Source organism: Eurosta solidaginis, chromosome 4 (genome assembly GCF_040869045.1).
Source record: "Eurosta solidaginis isolate ZX-2024a chromosome 4, ASM4086904v1, whole genome shotgun sequence".
Lineage (NCBI taxonomy): Eukaryota > Metazoa > Arthropoda > Insecta > Diptera > Tephritidae > Eurosta > Eurosta solidaginis.
Window position 1 is genome coordinate 122,173,205 of NC_090322.1, and position 25,265 is coordinate 122,198,469.

The 25,265-nt window shown below is 38.9% G+C and overlaps 1 protein-coding gene across 1 annotated transcript in view; it reads right to left on the reverse strand.

Moving 5' to 3' along the window:
- The window catches only part of Dop2R (dopamine D2-like receptor), a 72,440-nt gene that overhangs the window by 33,437 nt on the left and 13,738 nt on the right, over positions 1–25,265 (reverse strand). Inside the window, exon 2 of the mRNA XM_067779569.1 lies at positions 1,506–1,618. Coding sequence (XP_067635670.1) covers positions 1,506–1,618 — 113 coding nt within the window. The remainder of the gene's footprint in view (positions 1–1,505; positions 1,619–25,265) is intronic.

The following is a 25,265-nucleotide window of genomic DNA, read 5'->3' on the forward strand; positions in this document are numbered from 1 at the left end:
TATATACTGTAAAGATATTAACTTTTTTTTATAATTTTGAATTTAAAAAATTTTTTTTTTAAAAATTGGGCGTGGTCGTTCTCCGATTTTGCTAATTTTTATTAAGCAGACATATAGTAATAAGAGTAACGTTCCTGCCAAATTTCATAATGATATCTTCAACGACTGCCAAATTACAGCTTGCAAAACTTCTAAATTACCTTCTTTTAAAAGTGGGCGGTGCCACGCCCATTGTCAAAAATTTTACTAATTTTCTATTCTGCGTCATAAGTTCAACTCACCTACCAAGTTTCATCGCTTTATCCGTATTTGGTAAGGAATTATCGCACTTTTTCGATTTTTCGAAATTTTCGATATCGAAAAAGTGGGCGTGGTTATTGTCCGATATCGTTCATTTTAAATAGCGATCTGAGATGAGTGTTCAGGAACCTACATACCAAATTTCATCAAGATATCTCAAAATTTACTCAAGTTATCGTGTTAACGGACGGACGGACGGACGGACGGACATGGCTCAATCAAATTTTTTTTCGATCCTGATTATTTTGATATATATCTATATCGATTCCTTTATATATGTACAACCAACCGTTATCCAATCAAACTTAATATACTCTGTGAGCTCTGCTCAACTGAGTATAAAAAGTGAGGTTGTCATTTTAGTGACTCGGTAGCGTTATAACTCACGAACTATATCCTTCGGTAATGCACTTAAATGTTCATTTGGAAAACAATCAGCGAATTTATTTGTGTTCTGAAAATTTAAGAGTAAGAGTAGAAAATCCTATTTGTACCAAAATTTTGGGTTATTTATATACCAGTGCTACATTTACAAACAGCAAAGAGAAGTATTTTACAAATGGAGAAATTCACTGGTTCTGGATCATAATAATTTTTGAAAGTATTACAAAAAATTGGTCTGGGTTTATAACTAGTTCTCCTACCTACCAAATAATCTTTAAAATATTATTGAAATTATTTCGTGGTATCACAATGAGCCTAATGCCACTGTCCTATGCTTTCCTTTGGGCAGCTTCTTCAACTTAACCTTGTTTTGCATTGACACAGTGTTCGAAGACAGAACTTTAGAACGACAAGCCAAGCTCTGATCGCTGATAAACAGTGTGCATACGGATTTTTGACCCAAATGCCGGTACACATTCGATTTTTGCGTCGATTTGATGCAACGTACTTCAGCTGGCTTTGATGACAGTGTTATCATTCCAAGTAAGGACAATGGCAAAGCAACAAGAAAGGCTTCCGAAAACTTGCATATTTTTTGCGCTGTCAATCAGTCTTTGTAATTTATTATAATTCATAAAAATTCTTGGATTTCATAAATCAATTCAGGTTAAGGCTAGCACACCGTTCTTAACCTAATAATTACAAATATTTTAACATCCGTGTGAAGCCAGTGAGCCCTTTTCATACATAGAAGTTTCTCTGGGTTATCTTCAGAAATTACAAATCACGCTCTATACTTGTTTGTGATTCTTCATTCTTACCTATCCCTCGATATCGCCACCAGGTTCATGATTGATGAAGTTGAGCACGATACATCCATACCAATGTAAAAATCACATAGTGATTCGGGCAAGTCCCAGCTGCCGTTATTTACCTACAAAGAAAATTAAAAATTTTGATATCAGTTTTAAATTAAAAAATGATTTGCAAATTTTCGCATTCCTAATTGACTAAAAGTTATTAAGCAAGATTTATTAGGATATACACATAATTCGATAACTAATTCGAAATCTTACTTTGAATACATCTTAAGCAATTTAAGAAATCTTAAAAAATTTATCAAACTGAGTTTATTTTACTCTGCGTAGAAATGGTAGGTCCAAAAACCCTAAGACTGCTATGCCCATAGCGTTGCCAAAAATTGTTTGACGACCAAACGGAAAACCCCAATAAGGTACCAGCGCGTATGTTACAAAATAACTCCGTCCTCTTGGCAAACACTGAATGTTTCCTACGGCCACGGCGTATAAGTTAAACATAAATGTATTTCAAGTGCCCTCATCTTAAGGTACTGATAAGGAACATGCTGTTTCACAATTTAGAAGTAATTTAAATTTCACACGCTTCCCAAGGCAGACGGTTCTATGTACCGGAATATTTGTAGTCCTCTCTGTTATATCGACGGCGAGTATCGAAAAATGCTTAATGATGAGCTGTATGAACTTTACGCAAATATGAAGACTATATAGTGACTAAAAACCCAAAAGCACCGCTGGTTAGGTCGTGTTATGCGAATGGTAGGAGGCGCTCCGGCAAAGAAATTATTTCAGTCAACACCGCAGTTTAGAAGGGGGAGACTACCACTGAGTTGGAGAGGCAGGTGAAGAAAGATTTGACATCCCTTGGTGCTCCGAAAAGGCGTCAGTTATCAAAAAACAGGGGTAGTTGGCTTGTTACGGAACTTCCAAATTTCTTAAGGTGGTTAAGCACCTTAATAATGCATCAAGTGTTTCTGAGATAGCCAGGGTTAAATCAGGTCGAAACAAACCCGCTTAAACCAGGTAGCTATGAAGCCAAAGGTCTTTAAACTGGATACGCTCAAGTGCAGAAAGCTTTAATTTTATCATCTTTATATCGCTATATAAAGTATTGAACACTTGCTCCACCTGGCCGACCGATTCTTTCTATGTATAAACCTTAACGAAACTATATGAAACTTGATATCGCTTTCATTTTTATACTTAGTTGAGCAGAGATCACAGAGTATATCAACTTTGATTGCATAACGGTTGGTTGTACAGGTATAAAGGAATCGAAATAGATATAGACTTCCATATATCAAAATCATCAGTATCGAAAAATATTTTATTGAGCCATGTCCGTCCGTCTGTCAGTCCGTCCGTCCGTCTGTCCGTTAACACGATAAATTGAGTAAATTTTGAGGTATCTTGATGAAATTTGGCATGTAGGTTCCTGGGCACTCATTTCAGATCACTATTTAAAATGAACCATATCGGACTATAACCACGCCCACTTTTTCGATATCGAAAATTCCGAAAAATCGAAAAAGTGCGATAATTCATTACCAAAGATGGATAAAGCGATGAAACTTGGTAGGTGAGTTGAACTTATGGCGCAGAATAGAAAACTAGTAAAGTTTTGGACAATGGGCGTGGCACCGCCCACTTTCAAAAGAAAGTAATTTAGAAGTTTTGCAAGCTGTAATTTGGCAGTCGTTGAAGATATCATGATGAAATTTTGGCAGGAACATTACTCCTGTTACTATATGTATGCACAATAAAAATTAGCAAAATAGGAGAATGACCACGCACACTTAAAAAAAAATGCTTAAGTAAAATTTAAAAAAAAGTTAATATCTTTACAGTATATAAGTAAATTAATCAATATTCAACTCCAGTAATGATGTGGTGCAACAAAATACAAAAATAAAAGAAAATTTCAAAATGGGCGTGGCTCCGCTCTTTTTCATTAAATTTGTCTAGGATAATTTTAATGCCATAAGTCGAACAAAAATGTACCAATCCTTGTGAAATTTGGTAGGGGCTTTGAATGCTTAAACCTTTAAAAATACGCAACAGATTTTGATGCGCTTTTTTTTAATAGATAAATAGTGATTGAAGAGGAAGTAACGGATGAACATATTTGGCTGAAAATTGGTGGAGGGGTAGCTTAGAACCAGGAGACAGGCATAGGCTAATTTTTATCCCGTTCTGGATAGGGTCTTTAGATCAAAACGTGGACCTGGGTAATCCTAGGATATGTTTGTACAATATGGGTATCGAATGTAAGCTGTTTATGAGTGCTTTAGTACAGAGTAATTTTTATACCGCTGGTTGACTAGGGTCTCAAGATATGGGCAAAACCTGGACCCGGATACCCCTAGAATGTGTGTGTAATATGGATATCAAATGAAAGTCGTTGATGAGAGCTTTAAAGTAATTTTCATTGTGATATTCGATTTAGTTGCATTAACCTGGCAAAACTGATAAATGTGCATGCGAAGCCGAAATAAAGACATGAATTAATAATACCTACATAACAATTTACATACGTCCTATTCGATTTGCCTTGCAATAAGAGATGAAGAAGAATGGGAAAAACTTTAGAGAAGAGAAAAGAGAGAAGGAGACTGAGAAAGAGATAGAGTGAGACGAAAATAGAGATAGATGAAGCGAAAATAGGGAGGGAAGAGTGAATAAAAGGATTAAGAAAAAGTGAGGAGGGGGAGGGGGGCAGAGTTAGACGGAAAAAGCTTATTAAAATGTATGGAGATAGACCAAATTTAGGGCAGAACAAAGTCTGACGGGTCTGCTAGTTACGTATATAAATAAATTAGCGGTACCCGACAGATGATGTTCTGGGTCACCCTGGTCCACATTTTGTTCGATATCTCGAAAACGCCTTCACATATACAACTACCACTACCCCTTTTAAAACCCTCATTAATACCTTTAATTTTATACCCATATCGTACAAACACATTCTAGAGTCACCCCTGGTCCACCTTTATGGCAATATCTCGAAAAGGCGTCCACCTATAGAACTAAGGATCACTTGCTTTTATAGTACTCATTACCATACTATGGCCCACTCCCTTTTAAAATACTCTTTAATACCTTCCATTTGATATACCCATGTCATACGAACACATTCCAGGGTTACCCTAGGTTCATTTTCCTACATGGTGATTTTCTCTTATTTTGTCTCCAAAGCTCTCAGCTGAGTATGTATTGTTCGGTTACACCCGAACTTAGCCTTCCTTACTTGTTATAAATAAAATATAGATAGATAACACTGGTTTACACCCAAAATTTATCAGAGACCATTATGAAATTCCTATATAAAATCACCCCCTGATTCCGAAAATCAAGGTTATTTTTAATTCTATGGTAACGTGTTTGAGATATTTACGAATTTCATATACAATTTGCTATAAACTGTGCATAAAACACTTTTTGCTAGGCCCTGCAGATTCAAAGATAATGAACAACATTACAGATTTTTTCAATTTTTTTTGTAAAAATATAAAAAAAATTATATTTTGCGAGGAAGGATTTCGAAAACTTTTTATTTTTTTGCAGATTTTTTTTCTCTCTAAGCTCTGTTTTATTACAAAAAAAGCTTAATAATAGTACATGCGCATTGTTCCTTCATAATATCTGCAAGGCTCGCCGGATACTGTTCAGTTTATAATTGCAGTTTATAACCCATCATTTACTTAAAAATATAATATGAATAAAAGCGCAAGAGTTTGAGTGTACAAATGATCCAGATATGTTCTGTTTCATCTGCGGTCAATTTATCGTTAAAAGGATGCGATGTGTGTTTTCAAATCCTTTGAAAGTTACATACTATAAGTATTTTGGAATTCAGCCTAGGTTAGGCTAGGTTGAACTGGCCGGTCCATGAGGACCTCACAAAGATTGATTGAGTTCGTAGTGTTACCAGAAGTTTGTTTTAACGACCAAACTGAAAAACCCTATCAAAAACCAGGACCTATGTTATAAAATAACTCCGTCCTCTTGGCAAATACTAGAAGCTTCCTAGGACTTAAGCCACTTGCTGCTTCTAGATCTGACAGCTGTATCACTCCTAATAGCTGGAGTCTTAGCCTGGCAAGTGCAGGGCACGAGCAGAAAACGTGCTCGATCGTTTCCTCCTCCAACCCGCACTTCCTGCATCTGCTATCACTGACCAAGCCTAATTTAAAGGCATATGACGCCAGAAGGCAGTGTCCAGTCAGAATACCCGTCATGAGTATACAGTCCTCTCTTTTTAATGATAGAAGCAACTGTGTTGGTCTAAGGTTGTAAGACCTACACATAATCTTTGACACTTTACAGCCCCGCGCTTGAACCCACGACTTTGCCGCTTGGTCGATCATGTGCACCTCTCGCCTTCGCTTAATCTCGCCCAGTCTAATTGGGACGTCTACGGAGCAAGCTTCAATGGATGCGCCCTTTTTAGCTAGTTCGTCCGCTTTTTCATTCCCATCTATTCCCATATGCCCTGGGACCCAATATAGATGTATGCTTCTCCCTGTCCCGATTCTCTCCAGAGACTGCTTACACTCTAAAACCTTTCCTCCCGATGAGAGCCACGGCTCCTGGATCAGCTCCACGTAAAACGAACCCTCCTCAAGGGTTGGCAGGAGTTCGCTCGACGCCACTTCACCCTGTTGGAGGTTTATCTGTAGCACTCGCAGCACCATTGGGCTGTTTGTCCCCCTCCAGCGCATCCCCTTCCAGCGACGTCGTCGTCCTCCCTTTGCCCTTTTGGTTTAGAGTATTCGAGGCCCCTTCAGACTCTCGTAACTGTTGTGCCGGGTGTTCCTCTATGCGAGTCAGAGCACCACTTGGCCGTTGGTCCTCTTCTAACACCTTCGTGGTGACGTCGGGGACCTCCGCCTGTCTTTTTTCCCTTAGGCTTTTGAGGTCCCTTTCGACTTCGCCCACCTCTAGCGTGTTAGGGTTTTTATCCCTGATACTTCTTTTCCTGAGTCGCATGAAAATTTTGCCAGTGCCAAAGGACATTTTGTCAAGCTGAGTGTACAAAATATTGAGCCTAAAAACAAAGAAACACCATGGACACCGAAAACTGTGTACACCACATGTCGAGCCGAATTGAACAAAAACAATCGGAACAAAAAGGTGCGTTGTAAAAATTAGGAATTTGATCCCTTTTAATGCATAGCTGACTAATTTCTGAAACTATCTATTTAGGCGACATATGAAATTTATTACACCAATGAAGTGGAGGGAACCAACTTGCCATTCAACGGACTGCTATATTTGTACTACAAAAGTACTTGGGCTTGGAAAGTCAAGAAAAGTGGCCTATGCGAGCGTATCTACAGTGTCATTACCAGAACTAAATTCAACGGAAGCTACATTGCCAGAATCAAATTTAACTTTAGCACAACTTAATGATTGTATAAGGGATTTGGAATTGTCAAAGGAAAAGGCCGAACTACATACCTCTCGTATGCAACAATTTAAATTTGTTTCATCCGATGTTAAGGTAACATATTATAGAACTCGTCACGAACAATTTTCCAAGTACTATACGAAGGAGGACAGTGTTTGTTACTGCAAAGACATTGCTGGTCTATTCAAACAGTTTGTGAACCATATGAATCAAAAGAGTGGCGATTGTTCATAGATGGCAATAAATTAAGTTTAAAGGCCGTATTATTGCATGCTAGCAACCAAAAGCCATCCATCCCGATCGCGCATGCAGTAAATACGAAGGAAACGTATGAGATATGCAAAAATTGCTAAAATTAATCAAATACGAAGAACATGATTGGAAAATATGTGCCGATCTTAAAGTCGTTGGAATGCTATGTGGTCTACAAAGTGGATACACAAAGTACTGTTGCTTTCTATGCAAATGAGATAGCCGAGCTCCTCAAGACCACTACGCCATAAAGGATTGGCCAGAACGAATCGAGTTTCAAGTTGGGGTGGATAACATAAAATACTCCCCACTTATAAAGAAGGAAAAAATAATTCTATAAAAAAAATAAAAAAAATAAAATAAACCTCCGCTCCACATCAAGCTCGACCTTATCAAAAATTTTGTCAAGGCTTTGGACAAAGAAGGCGAATCTTTTCATCATTTCCAATCTTTCCAGAGATTTCAGAAGCAAAAATAAAGGAAGGGATTTTCATGTGACCGGAAATAAGGAAAATGATCACCAGTAACCATTTCAAAGAACTATTGTCACCAGTGGAGGCAGCAGAGTGGGATTCTTTTGAAAAGGCCGTTACTTCTTTTTTAGGCAAATACAAAAGTCCTAACTACGAGATGATAGTGAACGACTTAATGAAAAACTATGCGGTAAATAAAAAACATATTTAAGACCGTTTTCTCAGTTAACTTTAAAACCTATCTGCCCGATAAACAAAAAATTTGTATGACAATTTTTAAATTTACATGAGAATATTGTTACGAATATTAGCGAAACTAAGGGGTGCTGCCACATCTAAGCCGATGCTAAGCAGCGCCTTGCATGCACAAATCAATCATTATGTATCTACATAAACGAATCAATCATTATGTCTACACATATGTAGGTACACGCAGCTGAGAGCAACGCACAAGCACATGCAGATATCTTATCTGAAATGCTCCTAAAGGTATGCAATTGTGATTGTGGAAGTGCCGCTCACACATACAAGCGTATGGGGTATGAGAGAAGCTATAAAAATTATACATCTGTAGTTGTAGCTGAGAAATTTATAACTTACTAGTAAGCTCTGCAATTAAAAAAAGCCTAGAAATATGCAAGGAGGAGGTCGGACAGTATAAAAGGACGACAACAGTGGAGGCGAAAATAAGTTTCATTTAAGCTATTAGTCAGTTTGGTTATTAAGCAAGCTAGTTACAAAGTATAAGTGTTATTGTGAAGTACTTTAATAAAGGCCATTTTTCCATTATTCAATATTGGAGTTATTTATTCAACAGTTTAGAGATACGACCGTTAGCAGAAGATTGCAAATAAGGGGAATTGCAGTAAATTCGTTACAATTGGTGTCAGAAGAGGAATTGTTGAATAAATTCTGAAGACTTCGTATACAACTTGGACATGCCAAAGTTAAGTGAATTGAAGATCCAGCAACTGAAGAAGGAGTTGGAGAGCCGTAGATTGAATACAACCGGCATTACACTAGAATTTCAGGAACGACTACGACAGGCAATGGAATTAGAAGGAATTGACGTGGAAGAGTAAGACTTTCATCTTGATGGTGAGGAGACAACCAAAATTGAAGAGAAAAATGAGACATCGCAGACAGTTACGGGCACAGACTTGAACATGATATTGGCTGCCATATCTGCACAAACATCGACAGTAACATCAATGTCGTCGCAAATGTCATCTCAACTGGAAGAACAGAAGACATATATGGCATCCCAATTGGAAGAGCAGAAGACATATATGGCATCCCAACTGGAATCACAGGAAACGCGTATTTCAGAAATGTCGACACAGATTACATCAAAGATGGAAGAACAAGCGAAAGAACAAAAGACACGCATAACAGTACAACTCGTAGCGCAAGAGGCGCGTATATCATCAAAACTACAAAGGCGCATGGACGAGAAAGTAACGCAGTTTGAGGAAAAAATCGAGGCCGAGGTGGATGCTTTGGGACGTCGTATACAGGAGTGGCAACTTAATCGCCCAGCTGTTTCAACGAGTAAACCAAAGGTAAAAACACCATCCTTTGATGGTTCTGTTCCTTTCCAGGTCTTCAAGCTACAGTTTGAGAACACCGCAAATGCGGAAGATAAAGTTGCTGCACTGTTCGTGGCATTGAAAGGGCCTGCAGCGGAAATCTTACAGACGATTTCAGAGTACGAACGGAACAGTTATGAAGCATTGATGGGTGCTGTGGAACGACGTTATGGAAGCGAGCATAGAAAACAGATATTCCAAATTGAGTTGCAAAACCGGTACCAAAAAGCAAATGAGACATTGCAGGAGTTTGCTTCAGAGATTGAAAGATTGGCTCATCTTGCAAATGCGGACGCACCCGTGGAATACACTGAAAGGGTAAAAATCCAGAGCTTCATAAATTGCATACGAGATGTGGAAACGAAGCGGGCTACATATGCGAATCCAAAACTAACATTTGCTGAAACGGTATCGCATGCACTGACTCAGGAAACAGCCTAACTTTTGAGTAAGCCAGCGTAAAAAGCTCATCGCGTGGAAGTAGAAAGGCCAGAGTGGGTAGACGCAATATTGGAGACGCTGAAAGGATTGCAAAAGCGGAGTGGAAGAGTTATCAAATGCTTCAAATGCGGGAAGCCCGGTCACATCGCACGTCATTGCGAGCTTGGTCCTAATAGTTCCAACAATGTGGGTGGCCGTAAACGCAAAGCTGGAGGAGATGAGCAAGAGCGTGTCAGATGTAAAGAACGAAAACTTGCTCCAGCTATTGAATGTCCTGTGATATCTGTGTCGCGAATTGGAAGAAAATCGAGCAGTCTTGCCATCGAAGGAAAACTGGATGACAAGGAGCGTGTACTGACTGTAGACACGGGTGCATCTCATTCCTTAATCCGATCTGACTTGGTCAACAGGAGAGTAAAACCGTTACCTGGAGCAAGGTTGCGTACGGTCACTGGCGAGTATAACCAAGTCCAAGGAGAAGTGGTATGTGAGGTATTAATTGGAAAGGTCATGGTTCTACACAAATTCATTGTGGCGGAGATTGTTGATGAAGTCATATTGGGAGTGGACTCCTTCGTTGACCACGACATCAGGATCGATATGCGGAGAAAGATTATGCGCTATAAGAACCAGGATATACCACTTAACTTTAGTTTGGAGAAAGGGTTCAGCAGTAATCGGGTACTGGTGGAGAAGATTCGACAGAGACCACGAAAGTCAAGGAAAGTAGATCGAGCAAGGGTTGATGGATGGAATGGACCAAATAAAGCGAAATCAAAAGTACCTGCGATAGAAACACTGGCATTCACAAAACCTAATGAACGCACTAAAACGACTGAAAGAATTTTCCAGAAAGAATGCAAGGGTGGTTTCAAGTCAGCGCGCACTTTTGTTGGGAAACGTCGGAACGATACTGAGTATGTGAAGCCAATCCGTTAAGAGCCAGCCCTACAAAGTAGTTCATTGGCCAAACAACTGAGTACGAGGGAACGATCAAGGATAATGAGTAGTACGATGAGAACAATAATTCGGAAGGTTTCTTGGAGGGAGGTTTGGTAATGTTATACAACCCTCACCGGCGGAAAGGTGTTCTATCCAAGATTCGGTGGAGTTGGGAAGGCCCGTACAAAGTTGTGAAGAAGATCAGTGATACCATCTACCGCATACAAACAACTGGGAAACCACGGAGTAGAAGAGTGGTACATTTGGAGATGCTAGCGGCGTTTAGACTGGGAGATTTGTCTGATCAGGACGATCAGACTTAGGTGAAGGGCAGTGTTACGAATATTAGCAAAACTAAGGGGTGCTGCAATATCTAAGCCGATGCTAAGCAGCGCCTTGTATGCACATCCATACATCAATCATTACCTATCTACATAAACGAATCAATCATTATGTCTACACATATGTAGGTACACGCAGCTGAGAGCAACGCACAAGCACATGCAGGTATCTTATCTGAAATGCTCTAAAAAGTTATGCAATTGTGATTGGGGAAGTGTCGCTCACACATACAAGCGCATGGGGTATGAGAGAAGCTATTAAAATTATACATCTGTAGTTGTAGCTGAGAAATTTGTAACAACTAGTAAGTTCTGGAATTAGAAAAGCTTAGAAATATGCAACGAGGAGGTCAGACAGTATAAAAGGGCGACAACATTGGAGACGAAAACCAGTTTCATTTAAGCTATCAGTCAGTTTGGTTATTAAGCAAGCTAATTACAAAGTATAAGTGTTATTGTGAAGTACTTTAATAAAGACCATTTTTCCATTATTCAATATTGGAGTTATTTATTCAACAGTTTAGCGATACGAACGTTAGCAGAAGATTGCAAATAAGGGGAATTGCAGTAAATTCGTTACAATATATAGGCCCAAATCTGAATTCATCTTCCAGTTCCGAACAAACAAGAACGAGAAAAATGTAAACAAAAAATTTGTTCTGAATTGAAAGATAAATCTTGCTTAAGAAAATGATATACTAATGTGTCACTTATGTATTTATCTAATATACTTTTTTATTTTCTTTCAGGAGTAAATTATGTCTTAAAAAATTCATTGCCTACACTCCCATTTAAAATAAAAAATAAAATAAATAAATGTAAGGCGCGATAACCTCCGAAGAGATCTAAGGCCGAGCTTCTCTTCCAATTTGCGTCGTGCTCCTCTTGATTTTTCCCTACAAATTGGCCGGACGGGACCTACATGTTTTATGCCGACTCCGAACGGCATCTGCAAGGCAGATGAGTTTTCACTGAGAGCTTTTCATGGCAGAAATACAATCCGAGCGCTTGCCAGACACTGCCGAGGGGCAACCCCGCTTAGAAAAATTTTCTTCTAATTGAAAAATCTTATTTCTAAAATTTTGATGTTGCTTTGCCCGGGAGTTGAACCCAGGGCATACGGTGTGATAGGCGGAGCACGCTACCATCACACCACGGTGGCCGCCAAAAAGTGCAAATATTTTTATATATTTCGAAAAAAATATTTTAAAAAATCCGTAATGATTGTTCGTTGTCTTTGAATCTGCAGGGCCTAGAAAAAAGTGTAGTATACACAGTTTATAGGAAATTTTATTATCTTTTAAGAGCTTGAAACCGTTTTGGAATTGCTCAAATCGTTCTTGAGATATATATGATTAAGTGGACCCAAGTTTTTTTTTGAAGAAACAGTAGTTCGTAAATATCTCAAGAACGTTACCATAGAATTAAAAGAAGAAAACCAAAAGAATTTCATAATGGTGTCTCTGGTGCAGAAAAAGTTGGAATTTGTGATCCAGTGTAATTGACCCGTTCTCCTGCAATATAACATTCCTCCCTGTGATGCTACTACTCTACCAGTACACAGAAATATTTGTCATGTTCTAGCTTCTGCAAAAAGATTTACTTCCTGCCTTTCCCCCTTCTCTCCATATTGCATCCCTGTATCTCCGCCGTATCTTCTCCCTTTTATATTCTCAACTTTTCTCCCCTCTATTCACAATTTATTTCCTATCCCTCAACCTTCCTCAATTCTTCTGCATCTCCTTCCTAGCATATGATTCCTCTCTTTTCCACAGTCACGGAAGTACCCCTATACCGAATTTCAAGCAAATCGCACCCTACACTATTTTATTTGGAATAGACCGGCCTTTGGTCCACTTCCCGGAATTAAAAGTTTTCAAATGTTAACTTTGTCAACGAGATACCCCTGCACCTAAGTCTAAGATAATCTCTCCACTTCCCGGAAAAAATGTTTCGCAAATATTGAGATAGTCTTGGAAGTACTCCTATAGCAAATTTCAACCAAATCGCACCATACCCTGTTTTATTTAGAAAAGGTTGGCCCCCGCAATAAAAAGTTACTCAAATATTATGTTTGTGGGAGAGGTACCCCTATACTGAGTTTCAAGCGAATCGCACTATAAATAAGATCATTTGGAATAGGTCCATTTCCCGCACCAAATTCAACAGAATTTCATCAAATTTGGTCCAGATGTTTAGGAGGAGCTCAGTGATAAGCACACGTACATGAAATATATATGACAAGTTCCATATCAAAACGTAAAAATGGACACACAATTTTTTCGGATTTTGTTATTATCATATTCTAATTTACAATAACTTCCAGACTGTTCATAAAATTATAGGAATTGAAAGCATTCGATTAAAGTGATTGAGTTTTGATTTGGAGCTCCTCATATATTGTTAGCTTAGTTCACAAAGGCCATAACCAACTAAGTTAAAATTTTACAGGAGAAGCGAAAAACCTTTGTTTTTTACATTCACTTGTTACTGGTTCTAAAATTGTAAAGTTTTTCCTGGGTATTCTACTATATCACTCCAAAACTATGTTGATTAGGGCTTTTGTGAATTAAGCTAACAAAACATAAGATAATTAGCGATACAAAAGAAAACAAAAAACATCATTTCATAAAACCAAAGTTACTTTGTACTTGGTGGTGTCTTATTGATTTTTTCGCACCACCCAAAATGGCGCAGAAATATTTAGCTTGAGCCTGCCTTGCAACACTGCAAGTATATTTCTGCCAGGCAAAATTTTCTCAGCGAAGTTTCATCTGCTTGCTTGGAAGAGAAGCTCGACCTAAATCTCCTCTGAAATATATCGCACCTTGTATTTTGTTTTTATGAACTGCACTGGCCTATTTTTTCTACGCAACAGTTCTGAAAATTTATTTTGGCCCTAAAAAAGAAGTAACTGTGGAAGCTTTTTCAAACTGGCTCAGCTCAACGAATCCTAACGATTAAAGGTATAATAAGTCTGGTTATTCCAACATTCTAATGTACCTTCATTCATATGTGCATATAATTAACAGAAAGGATATATGAAAATGCGAGCTTTTTACGTACATGAGTAAATAATATCAACATCCTTTAATTAACTGTACACTACGTTTTTACTTTCTTGAAAAAGCATGTAAGCATGTTTCTAAAGAACTCATTAGCATATCGCAGTGTGAGCTAAAATACTCAAAGTAATGCATGAAATGTTTTCTTTTTGTTATTATTTTTTTATACATTGTGCTCATAAATTATGGTACAAATCTTGTTATGTCGCGAGATGAACCGTGCCTTTTTCATTACACATCATGCTCTCATGAGTCTCATATTGACCACGGTTGCCACTTTTGAGCCATTTGGACCAAAAATGGTTCCTTTCAACCCCAGTTGGTCCGCTGGTTCCTTTTTTCAATTTTGGTCCTTTTAGGCAGTAGCCACGATGTTGGTACTTTTCTTCCTTTTTCACTGAGGTAGAAATTCACAAAACTGCCCACAACATTTGGCACACTTTCATTAACCCATATATAATTTTCAATTTACTTATGTATGTACACGCGCTTCCCCCGTCATGATATAAAAGTCGTGCTTGGCGACTTTAACGCCAGGGTGGGCAATGAAGGTGTTTTTGGCCCTACAGTCGGAAATTTCAGCCTACACAATGAAACTTCTCCTAACGGACTGAGGCTGATTGACTTTGCCGGTGCTCGAAACATAGTCATACCCACACGAGGTTCATGCATAAAAAGATACATCAAGCTACATGGCTGTCTCCTGATCGAAATACTCGCAATCAGATCGATCACGTTGTGATAGACGGACGGCATGCCTGCAGCGTTTTAGACGTGCGCATGATCCGAGGACCCAACATCGACTCGGACCATTATCTCGTTGCAGCCAAAATACACACCGGCCTCAACGCGACCAAAACCAAAGAACAAAAAACACAAAGGAATCAAGACGTCGAAAAGCTTCAATCACAACAGACTGCCAATGATTTCGCAGCTCGACTCTCACACCTGCTCTCTGAGAGCACAACTCATCCTGAAGGAATACAGGAGCAGTGGGAGCATATTTTCGAAGCACTTCGTACTGCCGCCGAGGAAAAAATTGGTTACCGGCAGCCACGAAAAAACAACTGGTACGATGAATAATGCCGCGTTGCAACCGAAAGAAAAGACGCTGCCTACAGGGCTACGTTAAAAGCGAGCGCGACAAGAGGAGTGTGTGAGTGAGTGCGAGGAGACGGAAGGTTTTAAGACCGGGGCAAACTCCTGTAGGAACGAAAACGGCGACCTTGTAACTGATGTCCAAAGAGTGCTTAGATTATGGAGGGAATACCTCTATGCTCTCCTAAATGGAGGCAGCAATTCACTGCGCAGAGATGAAGAACCCAATCCCGCAATCGATGATGATGGAATATATGTCCCCCACCCGATTATGACGAAGTTAGAATAGCAATAACCAGATTGATAAACAACAAGGCCGTGGGCGCTGATGGATTGCCTGCGGAGCTATTCAAGTACGGCGGCGAGGAGTTGGTAAGGCGCATGCAGCAGCTTCTTAGCAAAATATGTGCGGACGAGTGCATGCCCGACGGTTGGAATCTAAGTGTTCTTTGCCAAGTCCACAAGAAGGAGGATACTGCAAAATGCACGAACTATCGTGGAATCAGCCTTCTCAATATCGCATATAAAATCCTTTCAAGTGTATTGTGCGAAAGATTGAAGCCCACCGTGAACCGGCTGATTGGACCTTATCAGTGCGGCTTCAGACCTAGTAAATCTACCATCGACCAGATTCTCACAACGCTCCAAATCTTGGAAAAAACCCGTGAAAAGAGAATCGAAACACATCACCTCTTCGTCGACTTTAAAGCCGCCTTGGACAGCACGAAAAGGAGCCGCCTATATGCCGGCGGCCACCGTGGTGTGATGGTAGCGTGCACCTCTCCGAGCCCTTCGAAACCAGACGAGGTTTCAGACAGTGTGACCCCCTATCATGCGATTTCTTTTATTTGATGCTGGAGAAAATTATACTAGCTGCAGAACTTAACCGCACTGGAACAATATACTATAAAAGCGTACAATTACTGGCATATGCTGATGACATTGATATCATCGGCCTAAACACCCGCGCTGTTAGTTCTGCTTACTCCAAACTGGAAAAAGAAGAGGTAAAAATGGGTTCGATGGTGAATGAGGACAAAACGAAGTACCTGCTGTCATCCAGCAAAGAGTCAACGCATACGCGCCTTGGCAACCACGCTATTGTTGGCAGCCATAATTTCGAAATAGTAAAAGACTTCGTTTATTTGGGAACCAGCATCAACACTAGCAACAACATCAGCACTGAAATCCAGCGAAGATCAATATTGCCAATAAATGCTACTTTGGACTAGGTAGGCAACTGAAAAGTAAAGTCCTCTCTCGGCGAACGAAAATCATACTCTACAAGTCAGTTATCGTACCCGTCCTGCTATATGGGGCAGAAGCATGGACCATGACAACAGCAGATGAACCGCCTTTGGGAGTGTTCGAGAGAAAAGTTCTTCGAAAGATTTATGGACCTCTACGCGTTGGCGATTGGGAAAAATCAGGGGAAAAAGTAAGCATCATTTATGATTTACTGAGTTTGCTTATAGTTCGGCTATGCCAAAGCGCAAATGTTTGAGCCTTTTCTTACAAACACCTAACTGCGTGAGCAAAACTACATTCAAAACGTATAGTTAGTGCAGGCATAGACTTATTCTAGAAATTTGAAAATATAATATCTAAAAGTAGTGTTTTTGTGTGTGCAGTTTGAATTAAGTCTCCTGTTCGCTAAGTTTATTTAAATTTTGTATAGGAAACCATGGAAACATCCTGAAATTTTATATTTACCAACGACTACGACACTTTTGTGAATTGCTTGTATCACAATGAAATAAACCAAAATTTGGTCCTTTTTTCTGAGATTTGGTCCTTTTTTTCGATGAATTTTGGTCCAAAATGAAAACATGGTGTGGCAACCGTGATCCTGACATACAGATATTGTGTTTGGAAATATTCTGTTTTCATTTTTGTCTTCAATCGTTTTATCTATTGTACATCCACAGAATTGCCTTAATATTATCTTTCACAAAAAGCCCGTTTCCGCTTTAAAAGTGTTCATTTATTTACAACAAACCAGTTTAACGCCGAGCTTCTTCCAGGAGCTAAATGAAATAGAAATAAAACAAGTAAGGAAGGCTAAGTTCGGGTGTAACCGAACATTACATACTCAGTTGAGAGCTATGGAGACAAAATAAGGAAAATCACCATGTAGGAAAATGATCCTAGGGTAACCCTGGAATGTGGTTGTATCACATGTGTATCAAATGGAAGGTATTAAAGAGTATTTTAAGAGAGAGTAGGCCATAGTTCTATGGATGGACGCCCTTTAGGGATATCGCCATAAAGGTGGACCAGGGCTGACTCTAGAATTGGTTTGTACGATATGGGTATCAAATGAAAGGTGTTACTGAGCATTTTAAGAGGGAGTGGGCCTTAGGTCTATCGGTGGACGCCTTTTCGAGATATCGCCATTGAGGTGGACCAGGGGTGACTCTAGAATGTGTTTGTACGATATGGGTATCAAATGAAAAGTGGTAATGAGTATTTTAAAAGGGAATGGGCTTTAGTTCTATAGGTGAACGCCTTTTCGAGAAATCGCCTTAAAGGTGGACCAGGGGTGACTCTAGAATATGTTTGTACGATATGGGTATCAAATGAAAGCTGTTAATGAGTATTTTGAAAAGGAGTGATCCTTAGTTCCATAGGTGGACGCCGTTTCGAGATATCGCCATAAAGGTGGACCAGGGGTGTCTCTACAATGTGTTTGTACGATATGGGAATCAAATAAAAGGTGTTACTGAGCATTTTAAGAGGGAGTGGGCATTAGGTCTATAGGTGGACGGACGCCTTTTCGAGATATCGCCATTAGGGTGGGCCTGGGGTGACTCTAGAATGTTTGTACGATATGGGTATCAAACGAAAAGTGTTACTGAGCATTTTAAGAGGGAGTGGGCATTAGGTCTATAGGTGGACGCCTTTTCGAAATGTCGCCATTAGGGTGGGCCAGGGGTGACTCTAGAATGTGTTTGCATGATATGGGTATCAAATGAAAGATGGTAATGAGTATTTTAAAAGGGAGTAATCCTTAGTTCTATAGGTGGACGCCTTTTCGAGATATCGCCATAAAGGTGGACCAAGGGTGACTCTAGAATGTTTGTACGATATGGGTATCAAACGAAAGGTGTTACTGAGCATTTTAAGAGGGAGTGGGCATGAGGTCTATAGGTGGACGCCTTTTCCAGATATCGTCATTAGGGTGGGCCAGGGGTGACTCTAGAATGTGTTTGTACGATATGGGTATCAAAAGAAAGGTGTTACTGGGCATTAGGTCTATAGGTGGACGCCTTTTCGAGATATCGCCATTAGGGTGGGCCAGGGGTGACTCTAGAATGTTTGTACGATATGGGTATCAAACGAAAGGTGTTACTGAGCATTTTAAGAGGGAGTGGGCATTAGGTCTATAGGTGGACGGCTTTTCGAGATATCGCCATTAGGGTGGGCCAGGGGTGACTCTAGAATGTGTTTGTACGATATGGGTATCAAATGAAAGGTGGTAATGAGCATTTTAATAGGGAGTAATCCTTAGTTCTATAGGTGGACGCCTTTTCGAGATATCGCCATAAAGGCGGACCAAGGGTGACTCTAGAATGTTTGTACGATATGGGTATCAAACGAAAGGTGTTACTGAGCATTATAAGAGGGAGTGGGCATTAGGTCTATAGGTGGACGCCTTTTCGAGATATCGCCATTAGGGTGGGCCAGGGGTGACTCTAGAATGTGTTTGTACGATATGGGTATCAAATGAAAGGTGGTAATGAGTATTTTAATAGGGAGTAATCCTTAGTTCTATAGGTGGACGCCTTTTCGAGATATCGCCATAAAGGTGGACCAAGGGTGACTCTAGAATGTGTTTGTATGATATGGGTATCAAATGAAAGGTGGTAATGAGTATTTTAAAAGGGAGTGGCCCTTAGATGTATATGTGAGGGCGTTCTCGCGATATCGACCAAAATGTGGACCAGGTGATCCAGAAAATCATCTGTCGGGTACTGCTAATTTATTTATATATGCAATACCACTAACAGTATTCCTGCCAAGATTCCAAGGGCTGTTGATTTCGCCTTGTAGAACTTTTTCTTTTTCTTCTACTTAATATGGTAGGTGTCACACCCATTTTACAAAGTTTTTTCTTAAGTTACATTCTGCGTCAATAAACCAATCCAGTTACCATGTTTCATCCCTTTTTTCGTATTTGGTATAGAATTATGGCATTTTTTCATTTTTCGTAATTTTCGATATCGATAAAGTGGGCGTGGTTATGGTCGGATTTCGGCCATTTTTTATACCAAGATAAAGTGAGTTCAGATAAGTACGTGGGCTAAGTTTAGTGAAGATATATCGATTTTTGCTCAAGTTATTGTGTTAACGGCCGAGCGGAAGGACAGACGGTGGACTGTGTATAAAAACTGGGCGTGGGTTGCACCGATTTCGCCCATTTTCACAGAGAACAGTTACCGTCATAGAATCTATGCCCCTACCAAATTTGAAAAGGATTGGTAAATTTTTGTTCGACTTATGGCATTAAAAGTATTCTAGACAAACTAAATGAAAATGGGCGGAGCCACGCCCATTTTGAAATTTTCTTTTATTTTTGTATTTTGTTGCATCATATCATTACTGGAGTTGAATTTTGACTTAATTTACTTATATGCAGTAAAGATATTAAATTTTTTGTTAAAATTTGAATTAAAAAAAAAATTTTTTTAAAAAGTGGGCGTGTTCTTCATCCAATTTTGCTAATTTTTATTTAGCACATATATAGTAATAGTAGTAACGTTCCTGCCAAATTTCATCATGATATCTTTAACGACTGTCAAATTACAGCTTGCAAAACTTTTAAATTACCTTCTTGTAAAAGTGGGCGGTGCCACGCCCATTATCCAAAATCTTACTAATTTTCTATTCTGCGTCATAACGCCAACCCATCTACCAAGTTTCAACGCTTTAACCACCTTTGGCAATGAATTATCGCATTTTTTCGGTTTTTCGAAATTTGCGATATCGAAAAAGTGGGCGTGGTTATAGTCCGATATCGTTCATTTTAAAAAGCGATCTGAGATGAGTGCCCAGGAATCTACATACCAAATTTCATCAAGATACCTCAAAATTTACTCAAGTTATCGTGTTAACGGACAGACGGACGGACGGACGGACATGGCTCAATCAAATTTTTTTTCGATACTGATGATTTTGATATATGGAGGTCTATATCTATCTCGATTCCTTTATACCTGTACAACCAACCGTTATCCAATCAAAGTTAATATACTCTGTGAGCTCTGCTCAACTGAGTATAAGAATGTTTAACGCTATCTTTAGACGAATAAAACAGCCATGTATTTTAATTTTTAAGTGTTAACTATAGTTTTTATAAACATTTTTATAGAAGTCTATCCCGATTTCCAAATATCGCGATCCTTCCCATACAAAAGAAATGTGCACCCTCAATATTACATCTTGATAGGGCTCTAAGCCTTGTTCAAAGTTTCAGGTCTCAATATCATGGAGAAATTAAGGAAACGACAGCGAACCGGACTAAATTTTTAAATATCGCGATTTGTGCATCACATAGCGAACGTTGTTTTCACCGTGTTGCTTTAGTGGTTTTGTTTTTGGAAGCCAGCTTGAAAAATACGCTCCAAATTGCCTAACAGTTTCATCGTGGCGGAACTGTACAGATGGTGGAAAGGAATCAGCTAAGTGGTACTTTTTTACATTTATACCTTTGGCGCAGTGCCTGTTTGACACTATACCGGGGAATTCTAAAACCAATATACACGAGTTGCGTGTGTTGTTTGTATGCTTTGGACTCTGTCGCCTCTTGGTTATTATCGTATAGCTGCATATTCGTATGTGCATTTAATTTGCCCCTTTACAATAATGTCCTTTTTAACACGCTTATATTAGCTTCACTTGTATGTGTGCTTGTTTCTAACTCTCTAGGCTAGGCGCGCAAGGGACAGTTAGACCCATCTAGCGGCAATTATTGAAGTGGTTAAATACAAAACGAGTTGTACTTAATATTGGAGACACGAACCTCTATGTTACGGTGTTCAACGGTCAACATCAAATATCTAGGCGGATTGTAGATACGAAAGCAGAACCATATTTGCGGGTTTTTTTAAGTTTTTTAAAGTTTTTTTCAAACTATATTCATATTATTTTAGTCCAATGTTGCTTGAACACATAAGATTTTAGATGCGGCATCGTGCGTTTACAGCTGAGTAAATCGCATATGTTTGTATGGCGAGCGAAAAATCGCTTATATTATGTCAGGTGCGATATACTTCGTAGAGCTCCTTTTAATTTTTCCTACAAATTGGCGCGATGGAACCTATATGTTTTATGCCGACTACATCGACGGAATCTGCAAGGCAGAACAGTTTTCGCTAAGAAGCCCCCCCTTAGAAAAACTTTCTGCTAATTGAATAAACTTGTTTCTAAAATTTTGATGTAGCTCTGCTAGGGGCGTGAACCCAGGATCTTCGCTGTAGTAGGCGGAGCAAGCAACAGCCAGCCACGGCGGCGTTCGGGCCGTTCCTGTGTTTTCTACTCTTTTAAGACTGTCTACGCCATTTATTGTTCATCTCGAAAATTGGTCCGATATGATCGAAAGCGGAATCAAGGGAAGCGCATTAAAACGGATTTCGCATCACCGAATTCACCAAGTTATTAAAACAAAACAGTTAAAGAAAAGTTATATACCTAATAGAGTTAAATGCTCACTCAAATGCACTTTAAATAAAATGTCCAAAATAGCGAACATATTTTCAAATTGTCCTCAAGTTGTTAAAAAAGTAATTTACCCGAAAAAGGTTCCGAATTTTATATCCCGATTGGCTGAAAGAATAAGCTAAATCAGTGATGCAAAATCAGTTAGTAGGCTCCAGTGGTTTAATTCTCCTCTGAATTATTCTCAGCTCACACTTAAGTTGCATATGTCTTCAAGACGTATGAGAAGGGTTTGAAAAATCACTTTATTTGCTTAACTACAAAAAGAAAAAATAACGTCTGAAATTTTAATATTGATTTTCACACTTCATCATTCAAGACCCAAGTCTTCCGGTTTGATATTTCCTAAAGTTAACGGCTCTATCCCTAACTAGTTCTTTGGAGTGAATCACATTGGATTTAGCCTATCAACCAAGTGTAAATATCTCCTACACGATACGGCTCCTTTTAAAAATGTGAATACGTAGGCACATAGTTATATTTACCAGGCCTTGTCCTTCGCAAGAACACAAAAATGGTGAAGCAAAAGCTTTCTCAAGGCAGTCGAACAAATGACTGGGTATTCTAACACCCTAGCGTAGGGAGTCGAGCTAGTCTGAAAACTGAAGGCGGTCATCCATAATGAGCTCTTATATCATAAGGCTGGAAACGAAGGCTATTGAAGTCAATATATCGAACAAAAACGTCTGCAAATTTTGGTCTATATTTTAAAACTTTTATCCACGGTCCTTGTAAGTTTAAATTATGTAGATGCGCCAGGATTATACGATTTTCACCGAGGAGTTACGCAATGATATCCACTTAGTCTGCTTATGATGTCGAGGGCGGCATCGTTGGGCAAACAGTTACTTCCTAATTTTTCAAGGTGTTTTTTTGGTGTAGCTCGGAAGCATAGCGCGACATAAACATCCGTCACAAAGTCTTCGGAGCTACACCTAGAGCTTCTAAGGAAGTGACGTCGACGAAAGTATGAGTTCGAAGTCCCAGTCCTATAGCTTCTGTGCCGGCATATGGTATAAGGGCCAGAATGCGTGGTAGTGACTGGAGGTCGGGATTGCTACTGTTCGCACGCCGGGAATTGTAGCTCTTAAAAACAGCCGAAAAAGCTGAAGGCGCCCTTTGGCGCGATCACCAATAAGCCAGCATTGATGCTAATCGTTAAAACTGTGCCACTAGAGTCATGCCTATTTATACATAATTAATAGCAACCGTAAGTCGCCTCTGTGCGTGGCACATGTAGCCACAAATGATGATTGACCGGCGTAAACCAGAAAAATGGTAGAGCGCATTAAAAGAACAATGTTAATGTGATGAAATTGGGAGAGCGAACTAACTTTGTAACGCTTACTAGAAATTTTGTAAAATTTTGGAAAATAGGCACTGCCCACACAAACGTCATTGTAGATGTGAAGTTGCATTTTATTTTGCTGTGTTTATTTTACGAGTTTTAAATTATAATATCTAAATTGTAATACTAGTTTGTGACAAAAATAAGTGCGAAAACCTAGAGTGCATTTTAATACAATTGGTTTTCTTTGAATAGTTAAGATTTTGTGAATTTTTAAAGTTTTTAATCAATTTCTTATTATTCATTTTGTGTTTCCAGATTCGTTGTGCATTTGTGTTTTTGTCGCAATTTTGATTGGCACCTTTTCACCTTACAATTGTTTTTGTGCGCACACTTTTTGTTTTTCTCGCAATTTACTGTCTTCGCAGCTGTTTGCGTCGCTTTTTAAGTGTCAAATGACAGTGACTCTTAAACTGCTAGCTACCGCTAAGCTCCGAAACTTTCAGAGTTGCTTTATATATAACCTTTCTCACTCTCGGTGCTATTTCAACTGTTTTTTCTTTGTAATTTACAAACATATCTTTACCATTTCTATATTCTTATACTAGTCTATTTTCAGGTCAGGTAAAAAGCGAATCCGAACGTTTTGTCTTTGCTGGCTTTGGGATGGGTTCGCCCATGGAAAGTGCGCGGGACTGACGGCTAGAGTTGTTGACACTGTCAATGATGGGGAGAAGGGAGTACGTTGGTCATGCATTAAATGCAGATCAACTGAGGTTGACCTATTTAAACTGTTTAGACAAACACGAAATGCGTTTTCTGAAATTGCTAAAGAGTTTTCCATAATCACGGAAAAGTTCAATCAATACGATAGCTTGTTGAAATCCTTCAAGTGTTTGGATGAGCTACCGCATTGTTTAAATAGAAATAAAGACAACCGCGATAATAAACAAAAACACTCTGAAGACTCACCTAACGCTTTGAATCTTAATCCTGCTCAGAACATTAATCTTCCGCTAGTGGAGCTCATAGACTTGGCTTCCCCTAATCCGAAAGCTGTGGTTCCATCCACTTCTAAGGCCGCGGAAAAAACCTTAGGGTCTCAAACTGTAACTTCTGAAACTGTAACTTCTCAATCTGTTACTTCTTATTCAGAAGCACCGGCTAAGAAGCTGGTTGTAGTCCCGCAAAAAAAATCGATTTTTGTATCTCACTTTGACAAAGACACTTCCGTTGAGGATATCAAGTCTTATGTCACTTCGAAAATTAAGGCTAACGGCATGACTTTAAGAAAATTTAAATTTAATTACGAAAGAAACATTTCTTCATTTAGAATTGATGTCTACTCAAAAGATTTTGATAAACTTTTGGACCGCACATTTTGGCCGCCAGGGGATTTTGTTCGCGAATTTGTGCATAAGACTATTGAGATTACTCAAAATGTAGCAAAAATTCCTCCTCAAAGTTCCGATCCAAAAAACTTAATTTAACATCTTGCTTAAGCATTTACTATCAAAACGTTAGAGGCTTAAATACTAAATTAACTGACTTATACTCAAAATTATTATAGGCTTGTATGGTCAGATATTGGAACAGTGCAAGATTAAACTTCACTTATAAACCCGACGTTTCGCCAAGCTCCGTGGCATCCTCAGGGGCTGGACATCTTTATTTAAAAACAATAACAAAGACAAATTTGTAAAACCAAGTTGGAACATAAACATTGTAAAATCATGACACAAACATTAAATGCGGAAAAAGAAACTCACATAAAATAATAATTAAAGTAAAATATAACAAAACTTATTGGAGTATATAATACCATGTATGTTTGGTATATTTGTCAAAACTAAGTTCAAATCATAAGCATAATAGATATGCTGCCGCAATTTGATCAGTATCTTCTCGTCCATTTACTGTTTTCTCTCTATTTTTTAGTATGTGAAAACTCTCTAGTGTGTACCGCTTTTTCTCTTTCCTCTCTGTGTCTATTATTTTTGTATTTTGTAAATCAGCGGTGTGTCCATGTGTTAGAATATTTTGAGCAAGTGCCGTGCCGCTTTTCTTTTTGTTTATGCCCGCTTAGCTAGTCGAACTCCCAATTTTCTTTTCTTTGTCCCTATGTATATTTTGTCGCATTGTGTATT